Source organism: Malus sylvestris, chromosome 10 (assembly GCF_916048215.2).
Source record: "Malus sylvestris chromosome 10, drMalSylv7.2, whole genome shotgun sequence".
NCBI classification, from domain to species: Eukaryota; Viridiplantae; Streptophyta; class Magnoliopsida; order Rosales; family Rosaceae; genus Malus; species Malus sylvestris.
Window position 1 is genome coordinate 19839117 of NC_062269.1, and position 16949 is coordinate 19856065.

At 35.3% G+C, this 16949-nt stretch overlaps 1 protein-coding gene across 1 annotated transcript; it reads left to right on the forward strand.

The window, feature by feature from the left end:
• Positions 1-387: 387 nt before the first annotated feature.
• LOC126587841 (uncharacterized) lies at positions 388-5800 on the forward strand. The gene is made up of 3 exons (XM_050252926.1): positions 388-914; positions 1053-1116; positions 4996-5800. Exons 1-3 carry the CDS (start codon positions 406-408, stop codon positions 5452-5454), a joined length of 1032 nt encoding a protein of 343 aa, XP_050108883.1. The 5' UTR covers positions 388-405; the 3' UTR covers positions 5455-5800.
• The last annotated feature ends 11149 nt before the right edge of the window (positions 5801-16949 follow it).

Sequence of the window (16949 nt, forward strand, 5' to 3'; positions counted from 1 at the left end):
GGATTATATAAATAACAATATTATTCTATTATTAATTTTTAAATAATTGTCATATTTAAAAAAAATTATTTGAATTTTGTTTAAATTTCATAATAGGATATTAAATGCATAAATGCAGGAGTTAAATCCCTTAAATGATGATATGAACCTCAATCAAACTATTTAAACAAACATGGTTTCATTATAACAATTGGGTTGACTAGGGACCGAGACCAAAATGACCATTTCTTTAGTCAAGCGAAGCATGTATTCCTTAAGTTAACTTTAGCATTTTATTTTTCCTTTCTTCTATTTTTTGGTTCCTAAGTACGCATTTGCGTAAACTAAACGCCCATGCATCCATGTCCGGAGATTTTAAATATTGCTTCATCAATTGTTATTCGATAGGTCTCATTTACTGCTTCCATGGCTAACGTTTCCGTTCTCAACCACGAACAACTGCAGTACCTTGCTCGTACACTTTACTACAAAGAAACAGAGGCCATCCTGCATACCAAATTCAACTCCGAAACCGAACTCGCGAAACGCCTCAAGGATTGTAAAGATGGTTACCAATCCGCTCTAGCCCTTTTGGATGCTGGTAGTGAGTTAGAGCATCGGTTTCGAAACGACGAAGCTCGGGCTTCTACAGCTCAGGAAATCTTTGGTTATATAATAAACGGGGCCAACTATGCACTCCAGACGGTGCGAAATTCTAGCTTGCGATCGCATTGTGTAGAAAAAGTTAGAGAGCATGTGAAATTGCTGGCCGATGCAATAGAAGTGGTACGCAATGTTAATGATGTGGCCAAGGAGGTAACTGAATACAGGAAGGCTATGTTGGAGTACACCAGGAGGCATCAAAATCCCCCATCACGCGAATTCTCAAGATGGCTCAAAGGGAGTGGCATTAAGTATGAGGAATTAGTGCAGAGGTATTTATTTAACTTATTATTATTATTAGCAGTAGGTTTTGAATAGGGTGTTTATTACTCAGGTAAGGTATTTTTAGTTATTTAATTAGTCAATTATACCGATCCTAACCTAAAGATGTGCGTCACTCATGCATGCAGGTATCAGGCTAAGCTTAAATTCCGAGGACGTTTCAAGGACCTGAAAGATGTACAAAAGATACAGGTAATGATTGCCACGGAAGGATAGACTTGTATATATGCATACAAGTAAAATAGAACATCCGAAATGGTCATTAAAAGTAAGTAATTTGGTTTAATTGAGTTTGAAAAATTTGCGGTCATAGGACAATTACAAACCCCTTTTATTGAAATAATAAGAAAATCTACACTATTTTGACACAAAATGATTTAAGAGCATTTATTAAAGAAATGTTTCATTGTGTCTGAAACATGGATGGTACATCATGTGTCATTATATAAATGGAGAAAAGTATTATTTTTCAACTTGTTAATTTTTTAAAATAAATATCTCACAACTTATATAGTAACATATGATCTACCATTTCATGTCCCAAACACACTAAATACTCTTTTCATTTATTGAGGCATGTTTTGTGTTATGCTGCATGTTAATCGTATTGATTTTCGTATGTCAACAAAAGAAATTTGCAATCCTCCTCGACAGCAATCCTCAATTTATTATTGAGTGATTACTATAATCTCGTCACTAAGAGCCAGAGGTGCACTATTAGGCCATCTTTAACAAAAGGAGGGTCAGAGGGCTCCTTTTAGCCTTATAGCCCTCCAAGAAATTAATATTTTAATGAATAATGTCATACCATATTTCTTACAATCTCTAACCGGAGGGGGTCAAAGGGCCATAAACCAAACATAGCCATGTGACAAAAAACCATCTCCAACCGAGGAGGCCAAAGTGTCATAGGCCAGACATAATTTATTATTTTAATTTAAATACTACAACAACTTAAATTTAAAAATTACAACTTAAATATAAAAACTACTACAACAACTTAAATTTAAAAATTATAATCATCATCATCCGTCATTGTAGGAGTATAGTCAGATGTAAACAACTCCCATCAGGCCATAATTTCTTTATTTTTCCTATCAAAATAGGCCTTACTCATTGGAGTGTAATCTGAAGTGTTCCTTTGCAATTCCTATCATCCATCTCTTCTTGTATTTGTTTGGCCCATTCTTCGTGCCTATGGTTCATTTCTTCCACGGCAATGGCATTTTGCTCCACCATTAATCGCATTGAGGTCGCAATTTCCTGTTGAAGGGCATAATCATCCTTTGCCTTCAATTTTCGGGCCTTGTTTCGTCCCATAACCCTAGGTATGGAACCTTCACCCGGAGACGGATTTTCTACTCTTATTTCTTGAATGGTAGGAGATCCATCTTTATCCCCATCTGCAGTTGATGATGCATTTCCGAACACCAGCGTAGGACCAACTCTTTGTTGAGGTGGATCTTCAAATAACACTCACCCTTTACAAATTTCCCAACAACCGTGATGGCTAAAGGGTTTGAGTTGTCCTCCATATACAATTCCTTCACTTGGCGTACCTAGAAAATATAATTACAAAAGTTAAAAGAAATTAATTTATGAAATTAAATGTAATATAATTAAATATTTAAAATAAGTTGTGAAAACATTTATTTCGTCGTAGTAATTGTCTCTGCTTTCATGTCTGCTTGCGGCCTTTAACACAGCTTGATGTCATTTATTCAAACTTAGATGAAGATGTGTTTCTTCCATCTTCAAGAACAACTCTCATGGTTTCGGGTATTCGGTGGAGTGATGCCTTAGTAGAACTCATAGTATTTTTTGGACGTACGAGTCCAAACACCTTCACTTGTTTGAAAACTCACCCTCACACTATCTTCCGAGACCCATCTATAAGTCCTGCAAAGAACTTCATCTTCTTTTCGGGTCCAAGCCCTACCTTTCATTGCAAATGTGGCCATTTGAAAATTACTGAAAAATTGAGAGAAATATTATTGGAAGAGGTAAGCGAATAGAATGTGAAGAATTGAAATAGAATAAACTAAGATAATATGGAATGATGAAAATTATGTGAGAAATGGTGTAGGAATGACTTAGGTATTTATTGGAAAAAAAGGGATTTTTTTAATATTTAAAAAAAAAAAATTTGTCCGGAAAAAAAAAAATCAAATTGAACAATCACCTATGGTCCTCTAGCCTGATCGATTGGAGATGGCTTTAGTGACGACAATAGCATTGTTGGCTCAAAATTTTATTCATGTGGGGCATAATTGGATTACATAGGGGCTGGTGCCTACATTGAGATTTGCGTTGGGCGAATCCACAAGTATTTTTAGCTTAAGTAGTACAGTACTAATTATAAATTTCACGCATGACAGTGGATTATGACTTTAAATGCGGTGTGTACATGCAAATTTTTCTCTTTTTAGAATCATATTGAAGGAGATTTCTCTCTGTCTTGTGAGAGAGCTTCCCTCTCTGTGAGTGTTTTTCTCACCTCTGTGAGTGACCTCCTTCACATCATCCTCCTTCTAGCCGCTAGCCCTAGCTATGGCTAGGGTTGGTGGCAGTCCTCTTCTCCTCATTTTTCTTCTTTTGTTTTCTTTACTTCTCCCACAACTTTTGTTTTCCCCTACCTTTTGGTTCGATCATTCTTTTCCCCCAATCCCTTCTGCATATGATTTCATTGTGCCCAATCCCTTTTTTTCATTCCCCCCTTCCTTCCACCTACCTGATTTCCACTAAATCCACTCCATATCATTTCCAATCGGCTCCATTCTTCATTGATCCAACAATTCGGTTGGTCACCCACTTTTTCTCATTGCGATTTCTCGCAATTTTAACGCGATTTCTCGCGGATCTCTCGGAAGTTCTGTAGAGCTCCGGCTCGGGTGTTTACACCACCTCCTTCCTTTAGGGTGTCTTTGATGACACCGATGCTAGTGGGTTTCTTCCTACTGGTTTCTTTCGTTGCGTGGTGGCGAATGATGTTATGCTCTGTGATGGATTTTGGAGTCTTCTTTTCATCCATGTTTGGGGCTGTGTATGGTTGCTATTCAGAGGTTTGCAAGGGATGTTGGTTTCTGTTGGGTGGAAAGCGGCATGCCAATGGCGGCGTTGGTTGGAAATTGTTGGGTGTTTTGGTGTTTTGTTTGGGATCAAAAGTCTTTTTTGGGCTTCTCTCTTGTTTCTTTGGTGGTCCATATTTTGAATGTGTGTATATTGTAGTTGGACCTCCTTTCTTGTAATTATGTGGTGTTGGAAATAGATTTTCCTTTCTTCCAAAAAAAAAAAAGAATCATACCGAAGGGTCAAGAAAATGATTGTTTTATCTTTTCTATTTATATATATTTCCATATATAACACTTGGGATTTGAAGACGTTTATTTTTTGACACCCATTTTGTAGGCCACTTCGTAATTTATTTCAATGATCCGAATCGTTTATATTTTAATTCATCATTCATATATCACTGTTGCAAAATATTTGACAAATCCAAAACTATTAAGGCATTCATTTGTAGTGAAAAAAAAATGAATGATCACGGTTTTGCAAGGAAACATTAAAATGATTATCATTTAATTTAATGGGAGTTTTAACGAAAAGTCCGCGGTACTGTTCACTTTAACGAAAAATCACATTTTTACACTAAAAAGTCAAACCTGGTACTATTCACTTTACCCTTTATTTTGTCCTTATCATTAAAATTCAAAGTTTTCAAGCCATTTTCATTAGTTTTCCTTTTAATCTAACACTTATATGATTTCAAACTTGGGTGATTTTTGATAAATATGATTTTTGAGGGAAGACCTAAAAGATAGATAATCTTTTTTTTTTTTCAAAGCTAAAAGATAGATAGTTCAAATCATTACAAAAAAAAGTTATAGAATGAATGGTATAAAATGTGCGTCAAAAAATAATATCTCCGATCCTAACACATGTATATACATATTATATATATATATATATATATATATATATATATATATATATATTTCAGTTATTGCTGCATCTTCTATTTAATTGAATCATGACTTGCTTGTAATTTATGTAACGTTACCATATATGCAGGTGTACGAGGAAATAATAGAGGCATCAGGGCGGGGAAAGGTTAAAGGTCATCGGTTATCAAAAGTCTTGGGGGTTGCTGGCATATCCGTGTTTCTTTTTTCTGCAGGCGTGACGGTATGGGAAATATATTTAGCTGACAACCCACTTCAAACGGCAACACGTGCGGCTGTGGTGGCTATGTCATCAGTTGGAGGTGCGACGCTAGGAAGCGATATAGGGGTTGCCCTGTCAAGCTGTCTCCCGGTACATCCTTTATTCGTGGTGATGGCAGGAATAATAGTTAGCATTGCAGGAGCTTTTATTCTTGGGGATTTCGCCGGCTGGTTGGTTGATTTGATTTTTAAATCTGGGGGTAGTACCACCTTGAGCACTGAGGGGCTTCGGTGCTACGTAGCACCGATGCCTGATGGTGTCGCTTTAGCCCGCCAAATTCTGCATCATCACCCACCAAAATATTAGAAATTTATGATGTGCATCTATATGGATAATATTGTTGCAAGTATAAATCGTGAACTGATGTGTTAAGTGTTTGTATTGATCCTAGCTTACATTGCTGGATTAATCAGCATTCGGTTTAAATGAAATTTTCCTTATTTAAGTCTTACAGGTCTTAATAAGTGAGGTGCCTTGTGTCTTCATCTCATAAGGTGTAAGATGAAAGGTTGTGATTGCTTTGATGTAAGCTTGCACATTGCCAAAACTATGTAACCGTCTGAAGAGTGTGGGATTACTTCAGTCTCTCTCTTCTCAGCTCATGTTGTATGTGTGAATGAATTTTGCAGAGTAACATTCTCTGCTTGCAGTCTCTCTCTCTATCATCATTCTCCATTTTTCTGTACCGTGATTATTTCTTCTTCTTGAAGAAGTTGTGCGGTCGCTGCACACAAATCTCTCATTTAAATTCAAATTCTAACAAATATGTGGTCCTCTACATTGGCCAATGGCAACATTATTGTTTAATGATTATCAATTACTTGATCCTGAAAAGATAATCAATAGATCGATTCAGATCTATGATAATGATTATCATTATCAGTTACTTGATAATTACTTTTTGGCTTAATTAAATTTTCAATTTTAGGCATAAATCCTAACAAACTTTACCACATGAACTTAAATGCTAGTTTTTTATATATATATATATATATATATATATATATATAGGAATTGCTTAAGGGGAGGGATCCCCATTTTTTCAAAAAAATGGGGACACGCTCCCCACCGTTGGATTTGAATTAATGGCATGTTTACGTAAGGGTAATCGGAATAAAGAAAGGGAATTGAATTCCGATTACGGAGTATTCCGGTGTTTACTAAATATTAAGGAATCAAAAAAGTGGTGGAGCCCACACGAAACAAGGAATCCAATTCCTGAAATTGGAGGAACCGGATTCCCTAGTTTTGTGAGGTATTTGAATTCCCTAAGGGCAAGGGAATCAGGAATGCATATTTTATTCCAATTATGCCCTCACTTGTTTCTTATTATCCCAACATTGCCCTTCATTTGACACTCATTATGTCATTTTTAATAAATAAATAAAACCTATTTATATTTTTTTATATAGATAATTTTATTATATAAATTTAATTAAGAATTTAATTTAATTAATTAGTATGAAAATAATTTATTTATGTAAGGGCAATTTAGTCATCAACTTAGTTTTCATTCCGATTGAAGTGAATTAGTAAACAACTTATATAGACTCAATATCATTTTTGCCATCTTTTAATAAATAAAACCTATTTATACATGCTTATATAGATGAATTTTATTATATAAATTTAATTAAGAATTTAATTAAATTATTAGTATGAAAATAATTTATTTATGTAAGGGCAATATAGTAATCAACCTAGTTTTCATTCCGATTGAAATGAATTAGTAAACAACTTATATGGACTCAACATCATTCCTACTCCGATTCCTGACAGTTTTAGTAAACAACTTCAACAGAAATTTGATTCTGATTCCACCTCATTTCAATTCCTCCTCAATCCAATTCCCCCTCAATCCAATTCCTCTCAATTTGATTACGGATTAGTAAACGCGCCATAAATGAAATCCTGTGGTTGAGATTCTATGGCCTGTGTTTTAATCTCAACCACACAATTTCATTAAAGTCAATCTAACGGTGGGGAGCGTGTCCCCATTTTTTTTTAAAAAATGGAGATCCCTCCCCTTAAGCTCCCTGTATATATATATATATATATTTTTTTTTTTTTTTTTTTACACCATATGAGTTATCTTCCAACTACCATATCACCACAAGACTAATAATTCAATTAGGCCTTACTTTTATTTATTTATTTATTTTAAGAACTACTTTATTGATAAAATAAAAGATTCAACTAAGAGGGAAAAAACTTAGATCATATCCTAAAGTATTGGGCAAACCAAACTACACACGGATCCGAATTGCGGCCGTTAATGTAACCTACCCCTCCCCCAAAGCAGTTGGAAGGAGCCAAGGCCCCGATAGCGGCCTCCCCTATAAACATGAACCGAGAAACTCAATTTTAACCGTAGACAACATGAAAAAGTACTAACAAGTCCGATAAGTCGGAAGCTGAAAAAGGCTACGCAAATAAGCATAACAGCACAACCAGGACAACAATCCCACCAAAAAGTACCTGGCAGTCGACACCATAATTAGCCATAGAATTCGCCGCCTGAACCTGATCCTGGGAAACTCAGAATTGTCATGAAAGAAAAGAAGATTACTAGGTTACTAAAAGATAAGTAAGAATTTCTATTCAAAACTCTTAGGGGTGCATTCAATTGGGATTTTGAGGGATTTTAATTCTTTTAATGAATCTAGGGGTATTCAATCAGGATTGTAAGTGATTCTCTAAAATTCAATGTGTATTCAATCATGATTTTAAGATGGGCGTATTCAATTGGGATTTTAAAAGATTTTAATTCTTTTAATGAGGGGTATTCAATCAGGATTTTAGGTAATTCTTTGAAATTCAATGTGTATTCAATCAAGATTTTAAGATAGTTTATTAAAATCCTTAGAAATCTGAGTATATTCAATTAAGATTTTAAAGAAGTTTATAACATTCTAGGTGTATTCAATTAGAATTTGATTTTAAAGAATTTCAAAAAGATGAGGAATTATAGGGAATTGGAGAGATTTTGTAGTGTATTTTAAGCATCCACAAATTTCACCTCTCCCCATGAGATTTTGAGGGAATTAAATCAAAATTTTACATGGAATCTATACAAATCAATTAAACTTCATAAAAATTCATGGATTTATAAATCCATTGAAATCTCTCCGATTCTCAATTGAATACACCCCCTAAGATAGTTTATTAAAATCCTTAAAAATCCGGGTGTATTCAATTAGAATTTTAAAGAAGGTTATAACATTTTGGGGGTGTTTTTTTTCCCTCACTAAAGTTCACTGGACTAGACTAAAGATTACTCCAGTCCCGTGTTTGTTTTCTTGCTGGACTAGTTCTAATGAGATTAGCCAGGACTAGCTTTCACTAACAACCTCACTAGCCATTCTTAGTTTGTCCCCCCAAAAACCATCAGACTAGCTAAGAACTTTTTCGTCCTGCTCAAATCAACTCCCCGACCTCGATTTCGACAACATAAGCTTCGGGTTCATCTCCGACGACGAACTCGTCGACTTCTTTACCTCCGACGATGACCTCGTCGATTGGGTCATCTCCGCCATCTTCTTCTCTTTTGTTGCTTCACTATTGCCATGGTTATGGCTTTGAAGCTACTGATTTTGGCTTTGCCGAAGGCTTGCCTCCTCATCGACAGGGTCAACTCCTAATGACTGCTTCGCAATCTCAGTAAATCGATTTTTGTTCTGGGTTTTTGGGGGTTTTTTTTTTGTTGGTTTCTCTCTTAATTAAACAAGAAAAGTAAGAGATTGATGCATTATTTGATGGAGAGAAAATGATGGAGAAGAGAAACGCGGAAGGGTAAAGGAAGGGGAAAGAAAATTTGCTTAGGTCCATTCATTTCCAAGACTTCACTATCCTTTAATTATTAATTTTTGTTTAATTTTTAAGGCAAAAAGAAATTAAAAATGGCAAAAAAATATATAGTATGTGACTTAGTCCGACACTGCACCAAACGCTTCACTAAACTAGTCCAGCTTAGTCTAGTCTAAGCCAGTCTAGACTCTCTATAAATCAGTTAAACTTCGTAAAAATTCATGGATTTATAAATCCATGAAAATGTTTAAAATTCCCAATTGAATACACCCCCCTTAGTATTTGAATCACAAAGCATATAATCAAAACTACTCATATTATCTATCACACTGTAAAAATCATCTCTACAAAAAATGAATTAAAACTAAGATCGTTTAGTCAATCTATTCTAGCAAATATATAGAAGGTTCGTAATGCTTTTACCAATTCCGTTCATCTGTTTTTATATAGTTCGATGACTAAACAACCTTAGTTTTAATTGATTTTTTGCAGAGCAGATCTTTATAGGGTGATTTATATTATGAACGATTCCGATTATAAACATGAAATTCTATAAATTGGTAACGAACAATTTTGAGTAGGAGTTCCTACTCATCCTTTGAGTAGCCAAGTATTGTTCGGAAGAAAACCTCGACAGTTATGCCAATGTAAATGAAGGGCCCAAGGCACCTGCACCAAAGAGGAAGAAAGAAAATGGACTACTAGAGATGAATCACATTCAATCGACAATGCTTGCGAACCATTTTTAATCGCCAAATAAACTGCATGAACCACAACATAAATCTCAGCCTCCAGAGAAGAAGTCAGACCAAAGGCGCCCGTAAAACAACCCAGCACAGAGCACAAGTCCATTTATGATCACGGGAAATCCCATCAAGCCAGCCAAACATGGGGAACCTCCAAGCTATACCATCCGTGTTTACTTTAACCAAATTTGTCGGATTTTGATGCCCAGAAACTCCAATGGCTCATAAAATAACTCAGAAACTGAATTTCATGGAGCTTTTAGTTTAAAAGAATCAATATCAACAAGTTGAAGTTTGATCACCCTAATTAAATAAGCTGTTGGAGTAAATATGTTTTTATTTAAATATTTAAATATAATTATGTTTTGTCTTACTATTATATACATAACGTTTTGCTTTATTACCAATATTAAAAGTCAATTGATTTTGGCTTAAGGAATTATGCAATCAAACCATTTTGTTTTTATTCCTGGTTTGAATATAAATTACGTTTTGATTGTCCCACTGTGGTTTTTATCTTTTGATTGCACCATAAACTCTCTTGATTCCCTACAGTTTTGCATCCCATAAACATCCTTGATTTCTTACAGTTTCACACCCTCCAACGTCTATTTCTTTATATATATATATATATATATATATATATATATATATATATATTAGTTAGGCGAATGGCAGAAAATATATGAAGGAAGAAAAGTTTTACATATATTGATTTATAAAAAGCAACATATCTGAAAGGTGTAAGTTCGAAGGTTTTTCTGGTGTGCAAGGCTATTTTAGGTTGTTTTATCCTGGAGACGACATAGTGTTTGTGAACTACTTGCACATTTTGGGCAGAGGTGCGAAACGTGTTAAAGAGAGCGACTTAGTCCTCGACTCATCCCAAGAATCATTCACCACTCAAGACTTCTACATTTTTCGGGTAACTTCATTCCTTTCTATTTCAGTTTGCAACAATTTTAAGACGCATCAATCTGCCATGGAATCTGAAAACAACACTACACTCGACCTTAACAAGCCTTCCAAGTTTGAGGGTCTCCACTTTAAGCGTTGGAGGCAGAAGATGTTATTTTTTTCTCACCACAAAAAAATTGGTTCATTTTGCACCACTGTCAAACCAACTCTCCTTGAAGAGCCAATTATTGCACAAACCAAAGCTTCACAAACTTGGATTGAAAATGATTTTCTTGCTAAGAATTATATTCTTAATGGATTGTCTCATGATCATTATGACTACTACTCTGATTATGGCACTGCTAAAGATTTATGGGAGGCACTTCAAAAAAAAATATGACACTGAGGAACCTGGGGCTAATAAATTTGCTGTTAGTCGTTATTTGAAATATCAGATGGTTGATGATAAATCTGTTGAAGCACAATCTCATGAATTACAAAAAATTGCTCATGAAATTATTTCTGAAGGCACGGTTTTAGATGATCAATTTCAAGTTGCTGTCATCATTGATAAATTGCCACCAACCTAGAAAAATTTCAAGAACTCACTCCGCCACAAGACAAAAGAGTTCTCCCTGAAAAGCTTGATCACTGGACTTTGCATTGATGAAGAGGCCCGGAAACAAGAATTGAAAGAGGAAATTCTGGTCGTGTCAAGCAACCAGAAGGCTACCAAATTCAACCGAAACCAGACTCTAGCTGTGTTGAAGCCAAATGGGAAGAACATGAAGATTCAGAACAAGAATCACAACAAGCGCCTCAACAACAACACAAACAAGGTTCAGAATCAAAATCCCTCTCATCTCCAGAATAAGTACCAACCCCCCTCATGTGCTGCTTCTTATTCGAGACAATTTGAATGCTATAACTGTCACAAGCTGGGCCATCTTGCCCGGAATTGCAGAAATAAGAAAAGCCCTGCTCCACAGGCAAATCTTGTTGAAGAAAAGCTGATTGCAATGATATCAGAAATCAACTTTGTTGATGGATCCGAGGGGTGGTGGGTGGACATTGGCGTTTCTCGCCATGTTTTCTACAATCGTTCTCTTTTCAAGACATATTCTGTGACTGAGGGAAGGAATGTGTTGTTGGGTGATTCACACTCAACTGAGGTTACTGGTACTAGAGAGGTGGAGTTGAAGTTTGATGCGAAAATTAACTTAACACACAAATTAACTCTCTTGTTGACAATTGTAGTATGGATAAGTAGGGATCGTTCTTAAACTGGGGATTAGGAGGGATTGCTAAAACACTCTAAACTGACTCAAATATATAAAAAGAGGCTAAAAACATTTAACTAGACACAAAGAACTCAAAAGACTCAAAACAATCTAAAACTACTCAAAACTGCCTAAAAACAATAATTGGGCATTTTCTGACTCTAACACAACTTTTGGACGAATTTTGGTTTTATATTGATTCAAAACACTTAAAAACACAAACTAAACAGATTCTAAGTAATTAGACACTCTCAAGTAAAGGGTATTTGGTTTTGGACGAAAATAAAGTAAAACAAAGCAAGAATTAAAACTAAACAGATTTGCACGAAATTGGTTGAATTAGATGGATGATGGGCTAGCTAGAGGGTTCTTCTCCACACATGACACACTTGCATTCAAATTGATTTCCAATTGCTTCTTTCAATAAACCATGAAACTTAATACTCCAGGTTAACTGTGACAACACTTTTTTAAACTTCAAGTTCTCCTTAAGTTAATGAATTGGATGGGAAAGCACATACAACAATTCAAAGCATTCTCTAAGAGTCCCCTACGTGAACAGCACAATAAAGGTACAATCAAAGATCATTAAGTTTCATGAAAACTATAAGTATTGACGAGGCATTCGTAACTATGATGAGCATGATACTTTTGCCAAGAATTCACTTAACGTGATCGTTTATAAGCGACCTCCACTACTTGCAAATATAAGATTTTAACTATTAGGTGAAACTTTCTTATATTTTAGCTTCAAATCCCTGCATGAAAACTAAGTGTGCACTCTTAATAAACATACAAGAATAAGTTATCAATCAAACGGTTGAATTCACAACTTATGAAATAACAATTGAAGGTAATCAAATCATGTTGCAAGTATGAACATGGTTTAGAATTCCCCCTAGCTAAGAAGGGTTTAGTTCCTCATAATCGCAAAACAAAGATAAACATATTTATACATTGAAAACAAAAGAAAGAAAACACCTAAATGCTCCAACCAAATTCGACTTGGACAACAAGTTCATCCAGGTACTTTCCTTCCCTTCCTTTGCTGCGACACAAGGTGTGGTTGATGGTTTGAGGGGTTGTTTGTATGGAGGAATGGAGGAGAATGGGTATGGTGGTGTTTTGGATGGGTCAAGGTTGCGGCACAAGTGGTTGAAAAGGTTTCTGATGGTGTATGGGTACAGCTAGGGTGAATGGAAGGGGATGATGATGAATTGGTGCTGAATCCCACGACAATGATGCTTGTTTAAGGCCTTTAGGGTAATTAAGGTTAGGAAAATAATTTAGGTAACAAGAATTAATTCAAAACTTAAAGGGAAATAGGAATTAAAGTTAAAATCCTAAGGAAAAGGTAAGGAAGGTGCGGCTGGGTTTAGGAAAGAAAGGGAAAGGCTTTTAATTGAAAATGGAATGTGATTTATGGTAGAAAATAGGAAAGGGATGGCTCCCTTGCACGACAAGGAAGAGGAAAGGAAAACCTGTCCACGACAAGGCTTTTTATGGTGCAAGGATACTTTGGTTTATGTTCTAAAATGCATAAGAGGCCTTCAATATTGCTGGAACTTAGGGACATTTAGGATTAGGAAAGGTCAAACCAAAATAGGAAACCTTAGCTTAACTTTCCTACTTCAAATAGGAATCCTCATGTGAGTAGGAGTCCTCATTCTTCTAGGAATCCATCTTCAATTAGGAATCCTAGCATCTTTAGGTCTTCAATTTCGTCCATCTCCCTTGCTCCAAGGATGTGATATTCCTTCCATGCCCAAAATTGCTCCAAAAGGCTCCAAAATGCACCTTCTTGCATACTTTGTCCTTAGAACCTGTAAACACACGAAAATGGCTTCAAAGACTAAAATAACTAAGAAATAACAATGTAAATGCATAAGAACAAGCCAAATAAGTCCCATAAATATACTCCTATCAAAGTTCACCTCGGGAAAAACCATGATACTAAAAAATGTGATGCTCGCTCCAGCGATAAAGAAGAATCTGGTCTCAAGCTTTCTTCTCAACAAGGCTAAATTAACTCAAACCATTGGAGCAGATACATATACTCTCACTAAAAATGGGGTTTTTGTGGGAAAGGGATATGCTATTGATGGAATATTTAAATTGAATGTTGATAAAATGTCATAATTGAGTTGATGCTGATTTTTATGAGAATAAATTTCCTTTTAATCTTCGAAATAGTGGGGGTTCTAATTCTTCTAAAATTTATGAACCTACTGTCAGATACCCTTTTATGGGAGAAACCGATTCTAGCAGTTTTGATCCATTGTGATAGCACATCGGCAATAGCTAAAGTGCAAAACCGTTATTATGGGAAAAGACGAAAAATACGTTGTAAGCACAGCACTGTAAGAGATTACCTCTCTAATGGATCTGTAAGAGTGGATCATATACGGTTTGAAGAAAACTTGGCTGATCCTTTGATGAAAGGACTAGCATGAGAAAAGGTTTAGAAAACCTCGAAAGGGATGGGACTAAAGCCCTTAGAAAATTGAGTCATTTGTGATAGCAACCCAACCTATAGACTGGAGATCCCAAGAAATAGGTTCAAAGGTAATAACAAGTCACAAGTGATATGAGTGAAGTCTTGCTAATTTTAATTTGGAGTATTATTCCATGTCCATCCCTAAGAAGCATGACATCCTGAAGCATTTTTAGGTTGAGATTTTATTTTTCTTTTAGTAAGGTCTATACTCTATGTTAAGTGGGATATCTAGCTACAGGAATATCCTTGATAGTCCTTGATAGTCTTACCTAGCTACAGGTCTATACTCTATGTTAAGCATGACATCCTTGATAGTCCTACCTATGTGAATGTGGAAGTGAGGCCGCTTCCTATGAAATCTTGGGCAAGTTTCTAGAGTGTTCACTATACTAGGATACAAGCACATGGCCGTAATGTGCTGGCTTTTTGAACTTCACCTTAATAAAGTTGTGTGTGTGGTGTTGTTAGAGATAGAGTTCAAAACTATAAGTTACTCTAATATAATCTGGATCACTAACACTATGTACAGGTTCAAGTTGAGAAATACCTTTATTTATGCATAGCTTTATGATATGTTGCTTGATATATAGCTTTAAACAAAAACAAGTGCGGGATTGTTGGAGTAAATATGTTTTTATTTAAATATTTAAATATATTTATGTTTTTTTTTACTGCCAATATTATATACATAATGTTTTGCTTTATTACCAATATTAAAAGTCAATTGATTTTGGCTTAAAGAGTTATTCAATCAAACCGTCTTGTTTTTATTCCCGATTTGAATATAAATTACGTTTTGATTGTGCTGCTGTGGTTTTTATCTTTTGATTGCACCATAAACTATCTTGATTCCCTACTGTTTTGCATCCCATAAACATCCTTGATTTCTTACGGTTTCACACCCTCCAACGTCTATTTCATTATATATATATATATATTAGTTAGGCGAATGGCAGAAAATATATGAAGGAAGAAAAGTTTTACATATATTGATTTATAAAAAGCAACATTACTGAAAGGTGTAAGTTCGAAAGTTCTTCTGGTGTGCAAGGAATAATCTTATTAGAAGAAGGTTATGAGCTGTTTTATCTTGGGGACGACGTGGTGTTTGTGAATTGCTTGCACACTTTGGGCAGAGCCACGAAATGTCTTAAAGAGAGCGACTTAGTCCACGACTCATCCCAAGAATTATTCACCACTCAAGGCTTCTACATTTTTCAGGTAACTTCGTTCCTTTCTATTTCAGTTTGCAACAAAAGCTACAAAACATTGCTCATCACGAAAACGCAAATTATTCTAAGTCTGCCATAGTAAATAAAAACCCGCACCAATTAATCATCACCGTAACAATTGCAACTAAATACCCAGACCCTGACTTAGTGGATAAGTGAAAAACCTATGGATATCATGATACCAAGAACAAACTTGAAACCATGTTAAATGATGAGTAGATTTTATATTATATATTTAACCCTATTCTTAGTATATTTTGGTTAATATTTTGGAAGAATTTTGATACTTTGAATTGTATTTTTAATATAGGACTTTCGACTTCCTCTGGAGCAAAACGTGATCAAATGAATGAATTTTGGAGTAGACATTCGTGAGTCACTTGGCTTGATCGTGTCAAAATTTAAAATTTTTCCACCAAGCGGTGATTTTTTGGCAATAAAATAAAGGAGCGATGCGCGGTGCTGGAATAGTGACGTTTTGGGCTTGAATTGCGTTTTTGGAGTCCAAGATGACCTCCGATGGGTTTGTGGCCTTCTGGAGATGTGTTTAGAACGTCTTGATCTTTCAAAACAAGCTATCATGGGCAGGATTTGAAGGATATTTGAGGCTAAAACGTGGTTGGACAGTTACTTGGCAGATTCTCCTAACTAAATTAGGACTTTATTTTCTAAGATATTTTACTATTATTTAGTTTCCTAGTTAAAAAAAAAAAAAAAGACTGGGTTTTAGGGATTGTGCGAGGGCATAGCAAGATATATTGCTTTGCCATTCTCAATTTTAGGTTATGCTTTCTTTTATGCAACTTTGGAGACAGAAGAATTCCTAGAGTTTTGAAGGCTTTTAGATTTTCTACTTCAAGGTGTTTTCATTCTTATTCATTCTAATACTATTTTCTATTATTTCAATTATAAATATGCGTAACTAATTCTGTGGATGCAAATTTCTTCCTCCTCGATCTTGGACGATTTTGCACCTACAAAACAATTAACACCTTAGGTTAAGGCCAAGAGGCTCAGGCGCCCACGATGAATGGGGGGGGCTTTGGCCGAAGAACCTCCGATGCCAAAGTTAGAATTTAGAGAGAAAGAGTGTTTAGAGAATTTTGGGATTTTTGCCAAAATGTTGGAATTGGCTTTTTGGTGAGAAATGAGAGTATATTTATAGGGATAGGAGGTGGCTAGGGTTTTTTGGGTTTGATTTAGGTTTAATTAGCCAATTTATTTGGCTATTAAACATAAAATGAATGTTTTGGTGGTTTTTTGTATAATTGGCTAATTAATGTCACAAAAAAGGAAAATTACGGTGAAAAAAGAAGGAAATGGCCGGCTCCCTTTGGAGAAG

Excerpts from the sequence above, each read along its gene's own strand:
- LOC126587841 (XM_050252926.1), top strand. The coding sequence starts at position 406 with ATGGCTAACGTTTCCGTTCTCAACCACGAACAACTGCAGTACCTTGCT. Across the intron at positions 915-1,052 it reads TATGAGGAATTAGTGCAGAG|GTATCAGGCTAAGCTTAAAT; the intron begins GTATTTATTTAA and ends TCATGCATGCAG. Across the intron at positions 1,117-4,995 it reads AAGATGTACAAAAGATACAG|GTGTACGAGGAAATAATAGA; the intron begins GTAATGATTGCC and ends CCATATATGCAG.